Below are 22,062 nucleotides of genomic sequence, written 5' to 3'. Positions count from 1 at the left end.
CTCCACCAGAAGTCTTGGGTCACCAGGTGTATTGTCAATGAGCATGGAATTTTTTTTTCTGAGCAATAGCTCTCAACAGTGGGCTTAAAATACTCAGTAAACCATATTGTAGACAGATGTGCCATCATCCAGATTAGTTGTTCCTTTTATAGAGTACAAGCAGAAGTAGGTTTAGCGTAATTCTTAGGGGCTGTAGGATTTTTTGATTGGTCAATGAGCATTGGCTTCACCTTGGTTACCAGTTGCATTAATTCCTAAGAAGAGAGTCAGCCTGTGCTTTGAAACTTTGAGGCTAAGCATTGACTTCTCTCTAGCTATGAAAGTCCTAGACGGCATCATTTTCCTGTATAAGACTGTGTTGTCTATGCTGAAAATCTGTTGTTTAATATAACCACTTTCATTAATTATTTTGGCTAGTTCTACTGGATAACTTGATTCAGCTTCTCCGTCAGTACTTGCTTCGTCTTGCACTTTTATGTTACAGAGATGGCTTCTTTACTTAAACCTCATGAACCAACCTCTGCTAGTTTCTAGCTTTTCTTCTACAGTGTCCTCACCTCTCTCAGCCTTCATTGAATTGGAGAGAGTTAGGTCCTTGTTCTGCATTAGGCTTTGACTTAAGGGAACGTTGTATGGTTTGATCTTCTACCCAGACCACTAAAACTTTATATCAGCAATAAGGGTGTTTGGTTTTCTTATCATTCATGTGTTCACTGGAGTAGCACTTTTAATTCCCTTTAAGAAATTTTCCTTTGTTCACAACTTGACTAATTGACATAAGTGGCATAGGTTTTAGTCTGTCTAGCCTCTGGGCACACCTTCCTCACTAAGCTTAAATATTTCTAGCTTTTGATTGAAAGTGGGAGATGTGTGATTCTTCTTTTCACTTGATCACATAGAGGCCATTTTAGGGTTATTAACTGGCCTAATTTCAGTATTGTGTCACAGAGAATAGGGAGGCCCAAGGAAAGAGCAGAGAAATAGGGAACTGCTGGTGACTGGAGCTATCAGGACACACAAAACATTTGTCAGTTAAGTTTGCTGTCTTACTCGGGTGCCTGGGTGGCTCAGTGGGTTAGGCCTCTGCCTTCAGCTCAGGTCATGAACTCTGGGTCCTGGGATCCAGCCCCGCATCAGGCTCTCTGCTCAGCGAGGAGCCTGCTTCCCCCTCTCTCTCTCTGCCTGCTTCTCTGCCTACTTGTGATCTCTCTCTCTGTCAAATAAATAAATAAAATATTAAAAAAAAAAGTTTGCTGTCTTACTTAGTTGTAAGTTTGTGGCAACCCAAAGTAATTACAATAGTAAAAGCAAAGATCACTATTCAAATTTAACCATAATGACCATAATAATAATAAAAAAGTTTGAAATAATGTGAGGATTATCAAAATGTGATACACAGACATAAAGTGAACAAATGCTACTAAGAAAATAGTGCTGATAAACTTCTTGATGCAAGTTTGATACCACAAACTTTCAATTTGTCAAAAACTCAGTATCTGGGAAGCTCAATGAAGCAAGGCATGTCTGTAGCACTTCCACACATTTTCAATTGACCCTTCTGGACAAGTGTTCCTGTCTAAATTAGGAACTGCTTTTCATCTACTGATTTCTACTCAGGATGTCGCCCAGTGTGTACCAATCAAAATAAAAAGGGTAGCTGTCTAAATATTTTTAATAATGCAAATTATTGTAGTAATTCCCATCTTTTACCTAGTTTTCTTTTTTTTGTTTGTTTTTTATCATGTCTCTTTATCACGCCCCATATATTTTTTAAAAAAGAGACTTTAGGGGCTCAGTGGGTTAAAGCCTCTGCCTTCAACTCAGTTCAAGGTCCCTCAGTGAGTGGCTCAGTGGGTTAAAGTCTCTGCCTTCAACTCAGTTCAAGGTCCCAGGGTCCTGGGATCGAGCCCCACATCAAGCTCTCTGCTCCGCAGGGAGCCTGCTTCTCCCTCTCTCTCCGCCTGCCTCTCTGCCTACTTGTGATCTCTCTCTGTCAAATAAATAAATAAAATCTTTAAAAAAGAGAGGGGCTTGGGGCGCCTGGGTGGCTCAGTGGGTTAAAGCCTCTGCCTTCGGCTCAGGTCATGATCCCAGGGTCCTGGGATGGAGCTCCGCATCCAGCTCTCTGCTCGGCAGGGAGCCTGCTTCCTCCTCTCTCTCTGCCTGCCTCTCTGTCTACTTGTGATCTCTGTCTGTCAAATAAATAAATAAAATCTTTAAAAAAAAAAGAGAGAGAGAGAGACTTTATTTAGTAGAGTAGTTTTAGGTTCACTGCAGAATCGAGTGGAAGGTACAGAGATTGTTCTCATATAGCCCTTGCCCAGATGTGCCGCCTCCACTATCAAAATTAAGTTGACTACCTTTCCCTCTATTCCTAGTTTGCTGAGAGTTTTCATCATAAACAGGTATTGGATTTTTTCACGTGCTTTTTCTGCATCTGTTGATTTAATCATGTGACTTTTCTTTTTAGCCTTAATGTGTGATAGGTTACATTGATTTTCAGATATAGAACCAGCTTTGACCACCTGTAATACATTTTCTTATACATTTTTTCCGCAAAGGCTATAGATAGGACTTGTGATTTTTCAGTCTTAGCAATTCTGTGTTCAAAGCTCCTTGAAAGGATTCTATTTTTATGTATTGGGCTGCCCCCCCTTTTTTAGATTTATTTATTTGTTTATTTATTTATTTGAGAAAGACAGGGAACATGAGTGAGCATGAGCAGAAGAGGAGCAGAGGGAGAAGCAGACTCCCCGCCGAGCTGGGAGCCTGATATGGGGCTGAATCCCAGGATCCTGGGATCATGTGTGACCTGAGTGGAATGCAGATGCTTAAATGACTGAGCAACCCAGGTGCCCCTTTACATTGTTTTAACTTAAATATTTCATACATAAAATGAAGAGATAAAACTATTAAAACTAAAGTTCTTCTTAGTGTTCTATTTCTATGATTTGTGTCTAGAATATTTAGGGTGTTATTGCCAAAAAAGCCCAACCAACATTTAAAAATTTTTATTATGGGGGTGCCTGAGTATCTTAGTCGGTTGAGCATCCGACTCTTGATTTCAGTTCAGGTCATGATCTCAGGGTTGTGAGATTGAGCCCCACATCAGGCTCTGCACTCGGCATGGAGCCTGCTTCTCCCTCCCCCTCTGCTCCCCACCTGTAGTTCTCTATCTCTCTCTGTCTTCTCTCTCTCAAGTAAATAAATAAAATCTTTTAAAAAAAATTTTATTGTGAAATATTTCAAACACAGACAAATATTGAAGACCAAGATTTAGCAGGTAGTACATTTTGTCATAGTTGCATTTGATTTACTTAAAAAAAATGTATGTGTGCATGCATTAGGTTAGTTAAAACTCCACTCCTTAATTATATTTCCTTTCCTCCTTAACCACAATTGATCACTCTCCTGAAGTTTGTATAAATCTTTTTTTAAAATTATACCTACATTTTTAGTGCATATCCTATGCATCCAATAAACAACCTACAATATTATTTTGAGTTATTTTACTTTATATGAATGATTTCATACTGCATAATGTCACTGTCCTCTCACATCCTTATGTGGCTGGTCACAAGAATCCTCACCCTCCTCTCACATCCTTGAAAATGACCCATATCAAGTTACTTTGTTCCTAAATTTTCTTCATCAGAAATTTCTTTTTGAGATAAAGCATTGCATTTCTCAAAAGTCGCCCTTTAAAAATTAATTAGCTTTTGAGAGCAGTCTTAGGTACAAAGGAAAATGACTTAGAAATACAGAGAGTTCCCATATATCCCCATCCCTACACAGGCAGAGCTGCCCTACTATTGATATCCTGCACCTCTGTGATGCATTGATAGAACTGATGAACCTGCAAATACTCATCATCATCACTTAGAGTCCACAGTTTACTCATAGGTTCATTCTTGGTATCGTACATTCTATGGACAAATATATAATGACATTATCCACCATTATAGTATCATACAGAAAAGTTGTATTGCCCTAAAAATTCTCTGCTTTGCGTGGTCATCTCTCCCTTCCCCCAGCTCCTGGCAGCCACTGATCTTTTTATTATCTCCATAGTTTTGCTTTTTCCAGAATGTCATATATTTGGGATCATACAATGTATATAGCTTTTTCAGATTGGATTCTTTCACTTTCTGGTCTCCTCCAGAGTCTTTCCATGTCTTTGTTTATCCATCAGCTGAGGGACATTTGGGTTAAAAATAGTTTGGGTGACTACAAATAAAGTCACTCTAAGCATTTAGATAAAAGTTTTTGTGTGAACATAGTTTTTATTACATGTAGGGCAGTACCTAGGAGTGGGGTTACATAGTTAAATGTCAAACAGACTTACAAGAAACTATCAAACTGTTTTCCACAGTGGCTGTACCATTTTGCATTTTCATCAGAGTTGTTTTCCCTCCTGTGACAGTATCCTTGGCAATACTTGGTATTGTTAAGGGTTTATTGTTTTGTTTTATTTTGAACTTTTGGTCATTGTAATAGATGTGTAGTACTATTTTATTATAGTTTTAATTTGCATATTTTAATGTGAAATTCACATTTTTCATGTGAAAACCTATTTGTCAAATGCCTTTTTATTTTTATGTAGGGGAAAGGAAATAGATATAAAGATTGGTGGATCAATCTTGTTCTTGGCATGCTTCTAAGAAAAGCTGGCCAGCAGAGTTTTGCACATTAAAGGGCCCTGGGTGTCCAGGGATAGGGCATACTTGGCCTGTTTGACTTTATTACAAAGGACTAGTCTTTGTTTAAACAACAACAAAAACACCCCATAACTGGAGTCTCTCATTTCATATATTTAATGCCATAATTAACTGGTATTTATTTTGTCACATTTTACTTTGTTTTTATGTCAGGAATGCTGCTTGAATGACTCTTTAAGCTAAGATTTCGTAGTACAAGACAGTTTCTGCCAGTATTCTTGAAGTACTGGTCAGAGGAGGTTAGGAAATTTGAATGCTTTTAAAGCTTTTAATCAACAAATGTTTGGTCATACGTATGGGTCATATATATTGATGGGTCATATTGTATTCTATTGGTAGAGCACATAGTCTTAATGTTAAGTTCCTTTTTGTAGACATCATACTTTATCTTTCTAGAATATTATTCTTGTTTTACTTTAAATAAACAAGATTCCTTTTAAAATTGAACATGTTCACAGATGTGCATAGCAGTTTTATTTCTGATAGCCAAACTAGAAACTACCCAGATGTAAAGTTAGATTGTAGTCCATCCATAGTATGGAATGCTACTCTCTAAAAAGTAATAAACTATTGATATATGCAACAACTGGGATGAACCTCAAGGAAAATTTGCTCAGTGAAAAAAAGCCAATCTCAAAAGGATGTGCATTGCAGGATTCTATTTATATAACAGTTGAGAAATAGCATAATTATCAAACTGGAGAACAGATTAGTGGTTGCTATATTTTAGGAATGGAGACAAACAGATGGTGATTATAAATCATTAACATGAGGGAGTCTTGTGATAGTACAGTTAAGTATCTTGATTTTTATTTATTTTATTACTAGTATTTTTAAAGATTTTATTTATTCATTTGTTAAAGAGAGAGAGAGCCCAAGCAAAGGGAGCACCTGGCAGAAGGAGAGGGAGAATCAGGCTCTCCGCTGAGTGGGGAGCCTGATGTGGAACTCGATCCCAGGACCCTGGGATCATGACCTGAGCCAAAGACAGATGCTTAACTGACTGAGCCATCCAGGTGTCCCTTGATTTTTTTTTTTTAAGATTTTATTTATTTATTTATTTAACAGAGAGCACAAGCAGGGGGAGTGGCAGGCAGAGGAAGAGGCAGAAGCAGAATCCCTGCTGAGCAGGGAGCCCAATATGGGGCTCCATCCCAGGACCTTGAGACCATGGCCTGAGCTAAGGGGAGGTGCCTAACTGTTTGAGCCACCCAGGCAACCTGAGTATTTTGATTTTGATAAAATGTTAACAGAATTGCATAGATTTGCAGTGCATGCATCCAGTACTGCATGTAAAACTGGCAAAATCCGAAAAAGCTGTACGAATTGTCCTAATGTCAATTTCCTGACTTTGTTATTGCGTAGTGTTTGTGTGGAATGTTTGCACTGAGGAGAGAGGCATTCAACTTCATTCTGCATTTCTTTCCAACTACCTATAAGTCTCTAATTATTTAAAAATAAAAATTTTTCAATCAAAAATATTTGATTCAACTACAAATACTCTTGTTTTTGAAATGTCTAAGTAAAACGTGGATATTTTTCATGAAAATTCAAATAATATAGGAGTATTTGGTAACAAGGTAAAGGGACAAATAGTTAATATTTGCAGAGTAGTTGGTTTTTTTCCTTTCTCTCTTCCCCTTATAAAAATAAAGAAGTATAATGATGTTGCTGATTTGTATCTATAATGATAGTTAACTGATGCAGACATGATAAAACTATGCCATACCTTTACACCCTACTTTCTTGGTAGTGTTGTATCATTGAGCGGGAAATTCAAGAGAGCTTAGTATTCCAGACATACGGTATCTGTTTCTGGAAATTAAATGCTGCATAGGATTAGAAAATATTGATCCAGGAAGCATATGTAAACAGAAAATGGTGACTTTATTCTCAGTAATTTGGATGTGTATGAGGGAGAAAATAGTGTAATATTGTTTTTTTTTTAAATTTTATTTATTTATTTGACAGAGATCACAAGTAGGGAGAGAGGCAAGCAGAGAGAGAGGAGGAAGCAGGCTCCCTGCTGAGCAGAGAGCCCGATGCGGGGCTGGATCCCAGGACCCCGGGATCATGACCTGAGCCGAAGGCAGAGGCTTTAACCCACTGAGCCACCCAGGCGCCCCTAGTGTAATATTGTTTTTGCACTCATACTATTTTTATAGCTTCATTTATTGTCAAGTGGTAGAAAGACTAGATGATTATTGCCTAGATTTTGTACCCTGTGAATGGGAATATGATATTGAGTAGATATGAAAAGTGTCTGTCCTTAATACTGTTGGGGATTTGTGCCATACAAAATGAGTTAAATAAACCTAATATTGCTCTAGGAACAAATGAAGTTCACCTCCAGCTTGGTGTGGAGATACACATGTAAACAGATAAAATATAACCCTAAAGTAATTAAGAGTAAAGAGCTTTGGAGCAAGAAAAAGTAACATTCTGGATATTGGGAACATGTGTATAAAGGCCAGGAAAGGTCTTCCTATGTTAGTGGGAACCAAGAATGGAGGAGTGGGATCAATCAGTGGCAAGAAGTGGATGGGTCCCAGGGCTTGCTTACTTATGAGGCACAGGTGGCATAGGGCAGGGCATAGGGCCCAAAGTATTTCTGGAGGCCATTGATAATTTCTTTTAAAATCAGAAGGAAAAAATGAACTTTAAGATTGAAGAAAATGTTTTAATGTCTAATTTTAATATATTTTCTTTATACCAATGCAGTTACAAAACATAATTTTAAATATTATTATTAAAGATTTTATTTATTTGAGAGAGAGACAGAGATCACAAGCGGGGAGGAGAGGGAGAAGCATGCTCCCTGTTGCGCAGGGAGCCTGACGTGGAGGTCAGTCCCAGGACCCTGGGATCATAATCTGAGATGAAGGCAGGTGTTTGGCGGACTCAGCCACCTAGGTGTCTCTTAAATCTTTTTTTATAGAGAGAGGGGCCCATGAAAAAAAAAAGTTCCTCGTGCCCACAGAAATGATCATCCATTTTTGTTGGTTCTTTTTTTTTTTTTTTTTTTTTTTTTTTATAAACATATATTTTTATCCCCAGGGGTACAGGTCTGTGAATCACCAGGTTTACACACTTCACAGCACTCACCAAATCACATGCCCTCCCCAATGTCCATAATCCCAACCCCTTCTCCCAAACCCCCTCCCCCCGGCAACCCTCAGTTTGTTTTGTGAGATTAAGAGTCACTTATGGTTTGTCTCCCTCCCAATCCCATCTTGTTTCATTTATTCTTCTTCTACCCACTTAAGCCTCCATGTTGCATCACCACTTCCTCATATCAGGGAGATTATATGATAGTTGTCTTTCTCTGCTTGACTTATTTCGCTAAGCATGATACGCTCTAGTTCCATCCATGTTGTTGCAAATGGCAAGATTTCATTTCTTTTGATGGCTGCATAGTATTCCATTGTGTATATATACCACATCTTCTTGATCCATTCATCTGTTGATGGACATCTAGGTTCTTTCCATAGTTTGGCTATTGTGGACATCAAAGGAAACAGTTAACAAAATCAAAAGACAACTGACAGAATGGGAGAAGATATTTGCAAACGACATATCAGATAAAGGACTAGTGTCCAGAATCTATAAAGAACTTAGCAAACTCAACACCCAAAGAACAAATAATCCAATCAAGAAATGGGCAGAGGACATGAACAGACATTTCTGCAAAGAAGACATCCAGATGGCGAACAGACACATGAAAAAGTGCTCCATATCACTCGGCATCAGGGAAATACAAATCAAAACCACAATGAGATATCACCTCACACCAGTCAGAATGGCTAAAATCAACAAGTCAGGAAATGACAGATGCTGGCGAGGATGCGGAGAAAGGGGAACCCTCCTACACTGTTGGTGGGAATGCAAGCTGGTGCAGCCACTCTGGAAAACAGCATGGAGGTTCCTCAAAATGTTGAAAATAGAACTGCCCTATGACCCAGCAATTGCACTATTGGGTATTTACCCTAAAGATACAACTGTAGTGATCCAAAGGGGCACATGCACCCGAATGTTTTGTTGGTTCTTGATTGTGGAGGATCCTACAAACGAACTGAAGAGTTTGAATTTAATTCTAGAACATTAGGGACCTAACAGATTTTAAGCATAATCAGTTCTCTCTTTTTATGATGATACCTCTGTCAGCAGTTTGGATGAGACTATTTCTAGTTTCATGTGGTTATATTAAATTAGATTGTTTTAGTGCTTATTATAAGCAAATATCACCTGTTTAAAATGACGAGAACAATTTAAAAAAATATTTTATTTATTTATTTGAGAGAGAGGGAATGAATGGTGGGGGAGGCAAGGGTGGGGCAGAGGGAGAGAAGACGACTCTGTTGAGTGAGGAGCCTTTCTCACAGCTTTATCTCATGACCCTGAGATCATGACCTGAGCCCAAATCAGGAGTTGGAAGCTTAATAACTGAGCCACCCAGGCGCCCCAAGGAGAACAATTTTTTTAAAGACCCATGTCTAATTACTGCTGTACCTGGTTAAGAGCATCCCTTAAAAGACATTGACCATAATTATACTTTGATCAAAATTTGTCTAGCTGTTGACCAATTTAGAATACCTGTGTAAATGATCAGGTCTGTGTATATGATCTGTGACAGTATAATGCTAAGCTATACTATTTCTTATCGTAATCTTTGCTTCATCCCTATTTTTCCTACATTATTTTTGAAGAATCCCTAGCTTTATACACAGATACTGCTGGTACTGATCTCAACAAATAGCATTTAAAAAAAAAAAGATTTTATTTATTTATTTGTCAGAGAGAGAGAAAGAGCATAAGCAATGGGAGCAGGAGGCAGAGGGAGAAGCAGGCTCTCTGTAGATCAAGAAGCCCTATGAGGGACTCTATCCCAGGTCTCTGGGATCGTGAGCTGAGCTGAAGGCAGATGGTTAGCCAATTGAGCCACCCAGGCGTCCCTCAACAAATAGCATTTTTTTTTTAAAGATTTTATTTATTTATGACAGAGAGAGATAGAGAGAGAGAGAACATAAGCACAAGGGAGCTGAAGAGGGAGAAGCAGGCTCCCCGCTGAGCAGGGAGCCTGATATGGGGCTTGATCCCAGGACAATGAGATCATGACCTGAGCCGAAGGCAGACACCTGACTGAGCCACCCAGGTGCCCCAATAAATAGCATTTTAAAAAAGATATTTATTTATATATACTTTTTATTTTATTTAAATTCAATTAATGAACATATAATGTATTATTAGTTTCAGAGGTAGAGCTCAGTGATTCATCAGTTTTATATAATACCCAGTGCTCATTATATCATGTGTCCTCCTTCGTGTCAATCACAGTTACCCATCCCTCCAACAACCCTCAGTTTCAACAAATAGCATTTTAAAAGCTGCAAATACTGTTTTGTAAAACTTTTCTTTGTTTTTTTGACAAAGGGCTGTTTAGTTATAATTCTTGCTAGTATACCTTTATATTGCATAAAAATTTCCTGAATCATAATTTGAAAGAGTTACTGTTAAAATAGCAAATATAATTGGTCTATACTAATGCCACTGTCACGAAATAATTCCTGAAAAGTAGGCTGATGTTATTTTTTTAAAAAGATTTTATTTATTTATTTGAAAGACAGAGATCACAGGTAGGCAGAGAGGCAGGCAGAGAGGGGGTGGGGGAGGCAGACTCCCCGCTGAGCAGAGAGCCCAATGCGGTGCTCAGTCCCAGGACCCTGAGATCGTGACCTGAGCCAAAGGTGGAGGCTCAACCCACTGAGCAACCCAGGCACCCCAGACTTATGTTATTTTAAGAAAAAATTATTTAGTAAAAACTCAGGGGTATTAAAGATATGATTCATTTCCCTCTAATTTGTACCTTTATTGTTGTGACATTCATTTCAGCTTAGTAGGTGTGGGGTATGAAGAGGGATACCTAGGGAAGGTTGGATTTGTTTGTTTTTTGTCTTTTTCTATAAGGAGAACTTTAGGTTTCAGTCATCAAATTATTTAATAATGGCACTAAAAGGGGCACCCGGGTGGCTCAGTGGGTTAAAGCCTCTGCCTTTGGCTCAGGTCATGATCCCAGGGTCCTGGGATCGAGCCCCATATCAGGCTCTCAGAGAGCCTGCTTCCCTTCCTCCCTCTCTACCTAATTGTGATCTCTGTCTGTCAAATAAATAAATAAAATCTAAAAAAAAAATAATGGCACTAAAAAATTTACACATGTTCAGGCCGTTAGCTACTTTTCAATTACAAAGGATATCTAAGAAGAGCAAAAAATTTTGTTCTAACATCTTTTTCTTCACAGAAGCATACCTTTTCTTTTTATATTTAAAGTAAATAAGGCAGTTTTATTTATGACTTCTTTACTTCCAGGTACAGTTAAATCTGTATTCATTAACTCAATATTTAACACAAAATTCTAGTAAAAATAGATAATAGGTGAGGAGGGGGAAAATAGGATATCTTGGTTATGGAAAACTGGAGTTATTGAGTTCATAAATTCTGACCTTTCTAACAATCAAGACAAAAATGGAAATTGAGTGGATTGTGTAACTTTAATATGTGGTATTGAAGCTAAGGAGCACTTAACCCGAGTCAAAAAAAGGTTGGGATGCCTGGCTGACTCAGTCGGAAGAACATGTGACTTTTGATCTTGGGTTTGTGAGTTTGAGCCCCATGCTGGATGTAGAGATGACTAAAAAAATAATAAAAAATTTAAGAAAATAGGATGGGACAGGAAAAAGAAATTATGCCTTATAGATATGCTTTTTTATATCTCTATTACAGAGTTTTTGTTTGTAGTTTGAATCACTTAAGTATGAATCTTTGTGTTGTGTCTGCTTTGTATGTAGAAATATATTTGATTTTAATCTTTATAATCACTTGGTAAAGTTTGCAAATTAGGATAATCTGAGGAAATACTGGTATTAAATGTGTAAAATAATCTAGTAAATATAATTAAATTTATCATTAAATGAATTTTAATATGTGGCTACATGTTGCAGAAATATAGTTGAATCAAAATTAGGCCGATGTCCTAGAATTAGTTTTTATAAATAGGCTATAGTATATTTTTTTTGGCTATTTAGTTGTTATTGGTAGTATCTTATACAAGACTTCCTGAAATGGTTTTAAATGTGGAAATCAAGTTACATTTATATTTTAGTAATTACTCTCTTTGAGTACTGAATTCAGTAATTATTGTCTTTCTCCAAATGGACGATATAAGATGCTTGAAGGGTAGAACTCTACATTATGTAATTATGAATACCCTATTTGCCTAGGCCAATACTTTGAAGGTGCTTCCTCTTGTAATAAATATGGCAGGTCATTGTGTCTAAATGGACTTAGGTATATAGTTCTTGGCTTTTTCATTTCTTCCCCAGAGTTTGGTCCTTAGTTCTATAGATTCAGAAACATTATTTTCGTAGGTCATCTCCAGTGCTAAGGTGTTAGTGAATTAAGCCATACTAGATAGGATATAAACCCAAAATTAATAAATAAATCAAAAGCCCAAGAGGCCATATATATATATATATATATATATATATATATATGTATATGTATTAGACTGTTATTCTGGTTAGTCAAACCTTAGGAAAGTCAACTTGAAACCAAATAAGGATCAGTTGTAGTTTTTGATAACCTTTTACTTCTTTGTTTTTCTCAGCAATGTTAGTAAATATTTGTTAGCTTATAAATTATGTGGCAAATATTCTATTGAAATTAGCTAAATCAGATTATGTGTATAGAAAAAGATTAACTAGAATTGAAAGTACACTGTGTTGTCCCTTCAGCATAACGTGTGACTGAGCATTTCTGTTTCTGGCTTTTATATTGATATTTTTAATAACAAAGTCATTTTTTTTTTTTTGCCAATGAATATTCTTAGTTTTAAAAACAAATTTACTAAGGTATATTTTATATACCATGAAATTCACTCATTTTAGGTGACTGATTTTTTTAAAAAATAAATTTACAGAGGTGTGCTGCCATTACCACAGTCTAATTTTAGAATATTTCCATCTGCCCAAAAAGAAATTATGTACCAACTGGTAGTGATTCTCCTCATCCGTAGTTTACCATACCCAATGATGTATGTTTAGCTTTCTGACTGTAAAGTATTGTAAAAGTGAATACTGCAGAATTTCCCAAAATTATTCAACCCTCTAGGTTTGTTAATTTGTTTTGAAGTTTTGATAATTTAAAGCATGGACATTGAAAATGATGGTTCTTTATTCATATACCTAAATTATTTAATGGGAGAGTAGTGAGAATAATTTGTGTAAGAAAGGATTGCTTTTGGGAAATCAGTTTTCAAGCATCTTTTTTTTTTTTTTAAAGATTTTATTTATTTGACAGACAGAGATCACAAGTAGGCAGAGAGGCAGGCAGAGAGAGAGAGGAAGGAAAGCAGGCTCCCTGCTGAGAAGAGAGCCCAAGGCGGGGCTCCATCTTAGGACCCTGAGACCATGACCTGAGCTGAAGGCAGAGGCTTAACCCACTGAGCCACCCAGGTGCCCCAGTTTTCAAGCCTCTTATTTGGAGGTGACAAATTAATGAACAGAAAGGAATTATTGAATAAATATAAATTACAAATGTATTTAGGTCTTGTTAAGGACTTAGTAGGGAAATTTATAGTCCCTTTCAAAAAGACTAAGATTTTGTATAATAATGTGTTGCCAGGGTTTTCATGAAATTAAATTTGTCATTCTTTTATTTATTTTAGCTTCTCAGAACCAAGAACGTCTATGTGCATTTAAAGATCCATATCAACAAGACCTTGGGATAGGCGAGAGTCGAATCTCTCATGAAAATGGAACAATATTATGCTCAAAAGGTAGCACTTGCTATGGCCTTTGGGAGAAATCAAAAGGGGACATAAATCTCGTAAAACAAGGCAAGTAACACTTTTCTTACCTGAAATAACTTTGTGTTTCATAAAATTGAAGGTATCTTTTATCTAAAAAGGACCCAGAGGTAGATTAAACCTTTCCCAGGAAAACAGTAAGTTTCAAAATACATATCCATGTATATATTCACCCATTAGCCCCAAATTTGTAGAGGGTAATAGGTTTTTAGCTTATTTTAATAACATTTTTCTTATTACAGTGTTAATATATCTTCATTCTACAAAGTTTAGAAAATATAGAAAACTACGAGAAAAACAAATGTCTACAGTTCCATACATTTTTTTTTTAAGATTTTACTTATTTATTTGACACAGAGAGACAGCAAGAGAGGGAACACAAGGAGGGGGGATGGGAGAGGGAGAAGCAGGCTTCCTGCTACAATTCCATACTCTTACAAATTATTTTACATATTAGTTTATTCCCTGCAAGTATATTTTTTATGGATCTCTATGTTTATGTGGCCTTTTTTTCAAAATTAGGATGATACTCTATGTATAAACAATTTCATACCCAATATTTCTTTTCTTTTCTTTTTTTTTTTTTTTAAGATTGTATTTATCTATTTGACAGAGAGAGATCACAGGTAGGTAGAGAGGCTGGCAGAGAGAGAGAGAGAGAGGGAAGCAGGCTCCCCGCTGAGCAGAGAGCCCAATGTGGGACTCGATCCCAGGACCCTGAGATCATGACCCGAGCCGAAGGCAGTGGCTTAACCCGCTGAGCCACCCAGGCACCCCCATACATAATATTTCTTATCTTAAATTATATTATGAACATTTTCCTATGTCTTTAAATATACTTTGAAAACATTTTTCAGCTCTGTACAATATTCCGTTGTATGCACGTATTGTTTATATGCAGTTTACTTACAGATTACTCTGTTGTTGGACAGTGTATTGTGTTCTACTGTGATACATAATGCTTCAGTGGACATCTTTGAATGTAAATCTTTCATTGTATCTGATTATTTCCCTGGAATAGATTGCAGAAGGTAGTGTTATTAGATAATAAAGCATGAATATTTTAAAGGCTCTTTATGAAAATTGCCATGTGGCTTTCTATAAATGCTATATACATTTACATTCTTCCAAACAGTATATGGGAATATTACTGAAATCTTGTTATGATAATATATTATTTTTTTAAACTTAGAACAGTTTAATAGATATAAACAAAAAAGAAATCTTACTGTTGCTTTATTAATAATTCTTAGATTAATGATGAGGTTAAACATTTATTAGTGGCTTTTCTCCCCATGAAGTGCTTGTTAAAACTCTACCATTTTAGTTATTGTTGTTGTTATTTTAAAAATGTAGGGGTGCCCTGTGTGGCTCAGTGGGTTAAGTCTCTGCGTTCAGCTCAGATCAGGATCTCAGGGATCATGCATGGGAGCGAGCCCCACGTTGGGCTCTCTGCTCGGAAGGGAGCCTGCTTCCCCCTCTCTCTGCCTGCCTCTCTGCCTACTTGTGATCTCTCTCTCTCTCTGTGTCAAATAAATAAATAAAATCTTTTAAAAATGTTTTTTAAATGTGTATTTCCCGTTCATTTGTAGGAGTGGTTTATAACTCATATGTATTATGTACTTTACTGTGTCACATTGATTGCAATTATTTCTTTGTTGTTTTCCTTTTAACTTTATTTATTGTATTAACCCTAACTTGTTTGCATTAATATCAATTTGTAGGCTGTTGGTCTCACATTGGAGATCCCCAGGAGTGTCACTATGAAGAATGCGTAGTAACTACTACCCCTCCCTCAATTCAAAATGGTACATACCGTTTCTGCTGCTGTAGCACAGATTTGTGTAATGTCAACTTCACTGAGAATTTTCCACCTCCAGACACAACACCACTCAGTAAGTAGTTTAAGTAATTTACTTTCCTTGTTGTTAATTCTTTTCTCCAAAGATCCGCAAAATTTAAAAAAATAAATAAAAACATTCGGTTTGGCAGAGGGAAAGAGAGAGTTCAAACATTATGAGACCACATCTAGTTAACACCTGAAATCCAAAAGAGGTGCACCAGGATTTCCAGGGTATCACAAGAGTACCAAATAAGTTTGAATCGAAATATGGTACTTTCCAGCCTCTGTGAAGCTATTCTTCCAACAGTACAAATATACATACATGTGTGGGTGCCTGGCTAGTTCATAGTTGATAGAGCATGCAACTCTTGATCACAGGGTCATGAGTTCAAACCACATATTGGACATAGAGCTTACTTTAAAAAAAAAAAAAAAACAAAACTTATGGAGGCGCCTGGGTGGCTCAGTTGATTAAACCGTCAACTTGATTTTGTCTCTGGTCATGAGATCAAGTCCTGCATCAGGGTCCACACTCAGTGTGGAGTCTGCTTGAGATTCTCTCTTTCCCCCTCCTCATTGCCCCTTCACCCACTCACTCTCTCTTAAATAAATAAAGAAACTCTAAAAAAAAAAAACAAAACCCTCACATATTAAAAAAAACAAAAACCTCACATATTAAAAAATAACCCTCAGACATAGAGTTATTCATTGCAGTATTATTTATAACTGTAAAACACTGGGAACTCTTAAATGTTCAGGAATAGATTAGTTAAAATATACTATGATATATACATAAAATGGAGTACTAACTGTACATCTATAACCAAAAGTGAGTAAGATCTCTATGAATTTATATGGAGTGATTTCTGGAGATAATGTTAGGAGAATAAAAAGCATATAAATACTGTGTTGTCTCTTGTGTAAGACAGAAAACTTATCTTTACAAAAAGAAACAGGATAAACTGAAAGATAACTAAGCTGGTTACTTAATGGGATGGAGAGAAAGGAGTGGAATGAAAGAACTAATGTAAGGATTTTACAAACACAGTGTTTTACTCTTTATACTACTTCGGGCAATATGGGATGTAAGAGATGGGAGGACAATTGCAGACAAATACTGAACTCTTTCAAGTTTTGTTTTCTAGGAGCCTGGACTAAGCAATTGTGAAACAATTGTAGATGTATAATAAGATTAAGAAATAAGTATATGGTGTTGATGCTTTTGGGAGCCAGTGCTCTTACTGAGGAAATAGGCACATACAACTATAGATGGAGGAATACAATAGAATACTGTATGGATAGATTATAATTCAAGGTATGAGAAAGGATTTATGATTTTAAAATATACATATGTATGTGTTACATGCATCGATATGTGGCCGTGTCTATATGTGTATGCATGTGTATATATTTGTATTTATGTGTGTAGTGTATACACACATCCCTATATATAAATATTTCTTAGCTCTATTTGTTGAAAAGGATAAGAAGCCATAAATAACACCCCAGTAGCAGTAAACAAATGTAATACTCAGATTTAGATTCTAATACCACTCCCCTGCGAAAAGAAGTTAGGCTCCTTGGAAAAATGACTTACTCTAAGACTAGAGCAGAATAGGTGCAAGATAAGCCAGAAGTATCCTATAACACTAGAAAGTAAGGAAAAGAAGTGCCCCCAAATGCCGGGGGAGACTGGTCACAGGAAATAGGATCCAGCTTGAAGAAATTCCTACTGTCTAAATTTGGGACAATTTGAGTGCTAAAGAAGTACAGTAACAAATTGTAAACCATTGGAGGGAAAATGAATTCACGAGTCAATGCTGATAGCAGAGAAGGAAGAAGAGAGAGTACTTGCTTATAGTAGAATGCCAGGTGCCAGCTGGTAGGTTTAGGGGAGTGGAGTTGGAAAATTATCTTTCTGTAGCCATTATGGTAAGGATTGGATCAGGCAGGAATAACCAAAACATCCTAAATCTAAGGGCATTTTGAATATGGAGCTAGTTTATTTGCATTATTATTTTTTTTAAAGATTTTATTTATTTATTTGACAGAGATGCAGCAAGAGAAAGGGAACACAAGCAGGGGGAGTGAGAGAGGGAGAAGCAGGCTTCTCCTGCAGGGAGCTGGATGCGGGGCTAGATCCTGGGACCCTGGGATCGTGCCCTGAGCTGAAGGCAGATGCTTAATGACTGAGCCACTCAGGCGCCCTAGGATATTTGCATTATTTTAAAGTGTCTCCCACATATTGTAAGGGAAATATTAGTAATTATAAGTTGAGGATATTGGATAACACCTTGATCAGGTAATTAAAATCATCATCATTAATGAAGGGCAAGATGGACATCCATGATACCCTGAGAAGGACACAGTATCACTAATGGAGTACTGTATTTCATCCAAGAATGCATAACCAGAATCTAATCATGAGGGAACATCACACAAACCATGAACTAGGAGTGCTCTGTAATAAGAAGGAGATTTGTCAAAAATGCCAATGTCCTATAAAGCAAAGAGACTGTGGGAAAGATCTAGATAAAAAGGAGGCTAAAGAAACTTTACAACTAAGCCATGCCTAATTCTCCTATGCTGGTTGTGAAAAATATGATAAAGGACATTGTTAGACCAATTGGCAAAAGAGATGAATAAGGAATTATTTCAATTTTAAATATACTGAAGCTGGTAACAGTACGACGGTTATATAAGAGAATATCCATATTCCTAGGAAATATCCCAAGAAATGTTTAGAAATAAGGGACAATAATGTGTGTGTGTATTAATTTCCCTGAGATGGTTCAAAAAAAGTATTTGCGTGTGTGGTGCGCACAGAAAGAGAAAAGAATGGGGGGCGCCAGGGTAACTCAGTTGGTTAAGAGTCTGCCTTTAGCTTGGGTCATGATCTCAGGGTACTGAGGCTGAGCCCCATGTCAGGCTCCCTGATCAGTTGGGGGAGTCTGCTTCTCCTTCTCCCTTCCCCTGCTTGTGATCTCTCACTCCCTCAAACAAAATTTAAAAAAAAAAAAAAAAAAGATAAAGCAAGCAAATGGGCGTAAAATGGTAACAATAAGTGAAATTGGGTAAAGATGTATGGTTATTCTTTGTACTCTTCTCATTCTTAGAACTATTCTGAAAGTTTTATATTGTTTCCAAATAAAAATTTAAAAATTTATCTTTTTGGAATATAGCACATTTCAAGAATTCTCTGTCAGGAGCTTTTATTAGTCCATACTCTGAGATCTTCGGTTTGGGATGATTTCCTTTGATTTGTTGAAACACTGAACTGAAAGTAGTAGGATGTTTTTTCATATCTACTCAAGGCCATTAGCTTTTATCCTGAATTGGCTACACTTATTTTCTACAAAGAAGCAAACAAACAAAATAAGATTTCTAATTTCCACTTGTACCTCTAGCTAGATGAAAGAGAAGTGAATTTGTGCATAAGTTCTCCTCAATATTTTTATAGCTACTTTGGTCTACTATAATCTTTTTTTTTAATCTTTATTTTTTAATTTTTTATTTTTTTATAAACATATAATGTATTTTTATCCCCAGGGGTGGTACAGGTCTGTGAATCACCAGGTTTACACACTTCACAGCACTCACTGTAGCACATACCCTCCCCAATATCCATAACCCCACCCCCCTCTCTGGAACCCCCTCCCCCCATTAACCCTGTTTGTTTTGTGAGATTAAGAGTCACTTATGGTTTGTCTCCCTGCCAATCCCATCTTGTTTCATTTATACTTCTCCTACTCCCCGCAACCTCTCATGTTGTATCTCTACTTCCTCATATCAGGGAGATCATATGATAGCTGTCTTTCTCTGATTGACTTATTTCACTAAGCATGATACCCTCTAGTTCCATCCACATCGTCACAAATGGCAAGATTTCATTTCTTTTGATGGCTGCATAGTATTCCATTGTATATATATATCACATCTTCTTTTCTTTCCATAGTTTGGCTATTGTAGACATTGCTGCTATAAACATTCGAGTGCACGTGCCCCTTCAGATCACTACATTTGTATCTTTAGGGTAAATATCCAGTAGTGCAATTGCTGGATCATAGGGTAGTTCTATTTTCAACATTTTGAGGAACCACCATGCTGTTTTCCAGAGTGGTTGCACCAGCTTGCGTTCCCACCAACAGTGTAGGAGAATTCTCCTTTCTCCGCATCCTCGCCAGCTTCTGTCATTTCCTGACTTGTTAATTGTTAGATGGGGAGCCTGATATGAGGCTCTATCTCAGGACCCTGGGATCATCACCTGAGCTAAAGACAGGCAGTTAACCACCCAGGTGCCCCAACTAGATTCTTCAAAAAAAAAATTTTTTTTTTTTTAAATGAAAGTATTTTTTTTATTTAATTTTTTATTTTTTATAAACATATATTTTTATCCCCAGGGGTACAGGTCTGTGAATCACCAGGTTTACACACTTCACAGCACTCATCAAAGCACATACCCTCCCCAATGTCCATAATCCCACCCCCTTCTCCCAAACCCCCTCCCCCCAGCAACCCTCAGTTTGTTTTGTGAGATTAAGAGTCACTTATGGTTTGTCTCCCTCCCAATCTCATCTTGCTTCATTTATTCTTCTCCTACCCACTTAAGCCCCCATGTTGCATCACCACTTCCTCATATCAGGGAGATCATATGATAGTTGTCTTTCTCTGCTTGACTTATTTCACTAAGCATGATACGCTCTAGTTCCATCCATGTTGTCGCAAATGGCAAGATTTCATTTCTTTTGATGGCTGCATAGTATTCCATTGTGTATATATACCACATCTTCTTGATCCGTTCATCTGTTGATAGACATCTAGGTTCTTTCCATAGTTTGGCTATTGTGGACATTGCTGCTATAGACATTCGGGTGCACGTGCCCCTTTGGATCACTACGTTTGTATCTTTAGGGTAAATACCCAATAGTGCAATTGCTGGGTCATAGGGCAGTTCTATTTTCAACATTTTGAGGAACCTCCGTGCTGTTTTCCAGAGTATCTGCACCAGCTTGCATTCCCACCAACAGTGTAGGAGGGTTCCCCTTTCTCTGCATCCTCGCCAGCATCTGTCATTTTCTGACTTGTTTATTTTAGCCATTCTGACTGGTGTGAGGTGATATCTCATTGTGGTTTTGATTTGTATTTCCCTGATGCCGAGTGATATGGAATTCTACCAAACATTTAAAGAAGAACTAATTCCTATTCTCCTGAAACTGTTCCAAAAAATAGAAATGGAAGGAAAACTTCCAAACTCACTTTATGAGGCCAGCATCACCTTGATCCCAAAACCAGACAAGGATCCCATCAAAAAAGAGAGCTATAGACCAATATCCTTGATGAACACAGATGCGAAAATTCTCACCAAAATACTAGCCAATAGGATTCAACAGTACATTAAAAGGATTATTCACCACGACCAAGTGGGATTTACTCCAGGGCTGCAAGGTTGGTTCAACATCCGCAAATCAGTCAATGTGATACAACACATCAATAAAAGAAAGAACAAGAACCATATGATACTCTCAATAGGTGCTGAAAAAGCATTTGACAAAGTACAGCATCCCTTCCCGATCAAAACTCTTCAAAGTGTAGGGATAGAGGGCACATACCTCAATATCATCAAAGCGATCTATGAAAAACCCACCGCAAATATCATTCTCAATGGAGAAAAACTGAAAGCTTTTCCGCTAAGGTCAGGAACACGGCAGGGATGTCCATTATCACCACTGCTATTCAACATAGTACTAGAGGTCCTAGCCTCAGCAATCAGACAACAAAAGGAAATTAAAGGCATCCAAATCAGCAAAGAAGAAGTCAAACTATCACTCTTTGCAGATGATATGATACTATATGTGGAAAACCCAAAAGACTCCACTCCAAAAAAATTTTTATTAAAGTATAGTTGACACACAGTGTTATGTTTTAGGTGCACAATACAGTGATTCAGTTATCTCTTTATAATATGCTGTGTTCACGGGGCGCCTGGGTGGCTCAGTGGATTAAGCCGCTGCCTTCGGCTCAGGTCATGATCTCAGGGTCCTGGGATCGAGTCCCGCATCGGGCTCTCTGCTCAGTGGGGAGCCTGCTTCCTCCTCTCTCTCTCTCTGCCTGCCTCTCTGCCTGCTTGTGATTTCTCTCTGTCATATAAATAAATAAAATCTTAAAAAAAAAAAATCCTGTGATGTTTAAAAAAAAAAAATATGCTGTGTTCACAAGTACAGCTACCATCTGTCACCATACAACAATATCATTGACTATATTCCCTATGCTGTACCTTTTATTCCCATGACTTAACCATTACATAACTGAAAAGCTGTATCTATCATTCTCCTTAACTCATTTTGGCCCATCTCCTTACTCCCTTTCCTCTGGCAACCATCAGTTCGTTCTCTGTATTTACAGGTCTGATTCTTTTGTTTATTCAGTTGTTTTGTTTTTTATTTTCCACATAAGAGTGAAATCATAAATATGATAGTTAGATACCTGAAGTAGGTGGCATTGCCTTAACCATATGTGTATTGTCAAGCCTAAGGGCCTTTTACATCCTTGTCAAGGGTAGTGCTAACCTCTCCTTTCATACAACACTCTTCTACAAGATTCTAAAGTCTTTGGAGATAGGAACTTCTTAATGCTCCTTTGTC

At 37.2% G+C, this 22,062-nt stretch overlaps 1 protein-coding gene and 1 non-coding gene across 3 annotated transcripts in view; one reads left to right on the top strand and one right to left on the bottom strand.

Annotated features, from left to right (window-relative positions):
• BMPR2 (bone morphogenetic protein receptor type 2) overlaps window positions 1–22,062 on the top strand; it is a 208,936-nt gene that overhangs the window by 96,867 nt on the left and 90,007 nt on the right. For both annotated transcript variants that reach the window (XM_059168380.1, XM_059168381.1), the window contains exons 2-3: window positions 13,438–13,608; window positions 15,303–15,473. In XM_059168380.1, the coding sequence (XP_059024363.1) occupies window positions 13,438–13,608; window positions 15,303–15,473 (342 nt within the window). The remainder of the gene's footprint in view (window positions 1–13,437; window positions 13,609–15,302; window positions 15,474–22,062) is intronic.
• Window positions 21,885–22,006, bottom strand: LOC131828454 (U6atac minor spliceosomal RNA). The gene has a single exon (XR_009352460.1). It is a non-coding gene; the product is annotated as a U6atac minor spliceosomal RNA (small nuclear RNA).

This window comes from Mustela lutreola, chromosome 3 (assembly GCF_030435805.1).
Source record: "Mustela lutreola isolate mMusLut2 chromosome 3, mMusLut2.pri, whole genome shotgun sequence".
Taxonomy (NCBI): Eukaryota; Metazoa; Chordata; class Mammalia; order Carnivora; family Mustelidae; genus Mustela; species Mustela lutreola.
This window is presented reverse-complemented; position numbering and strand designations above follow the sequence as displayed.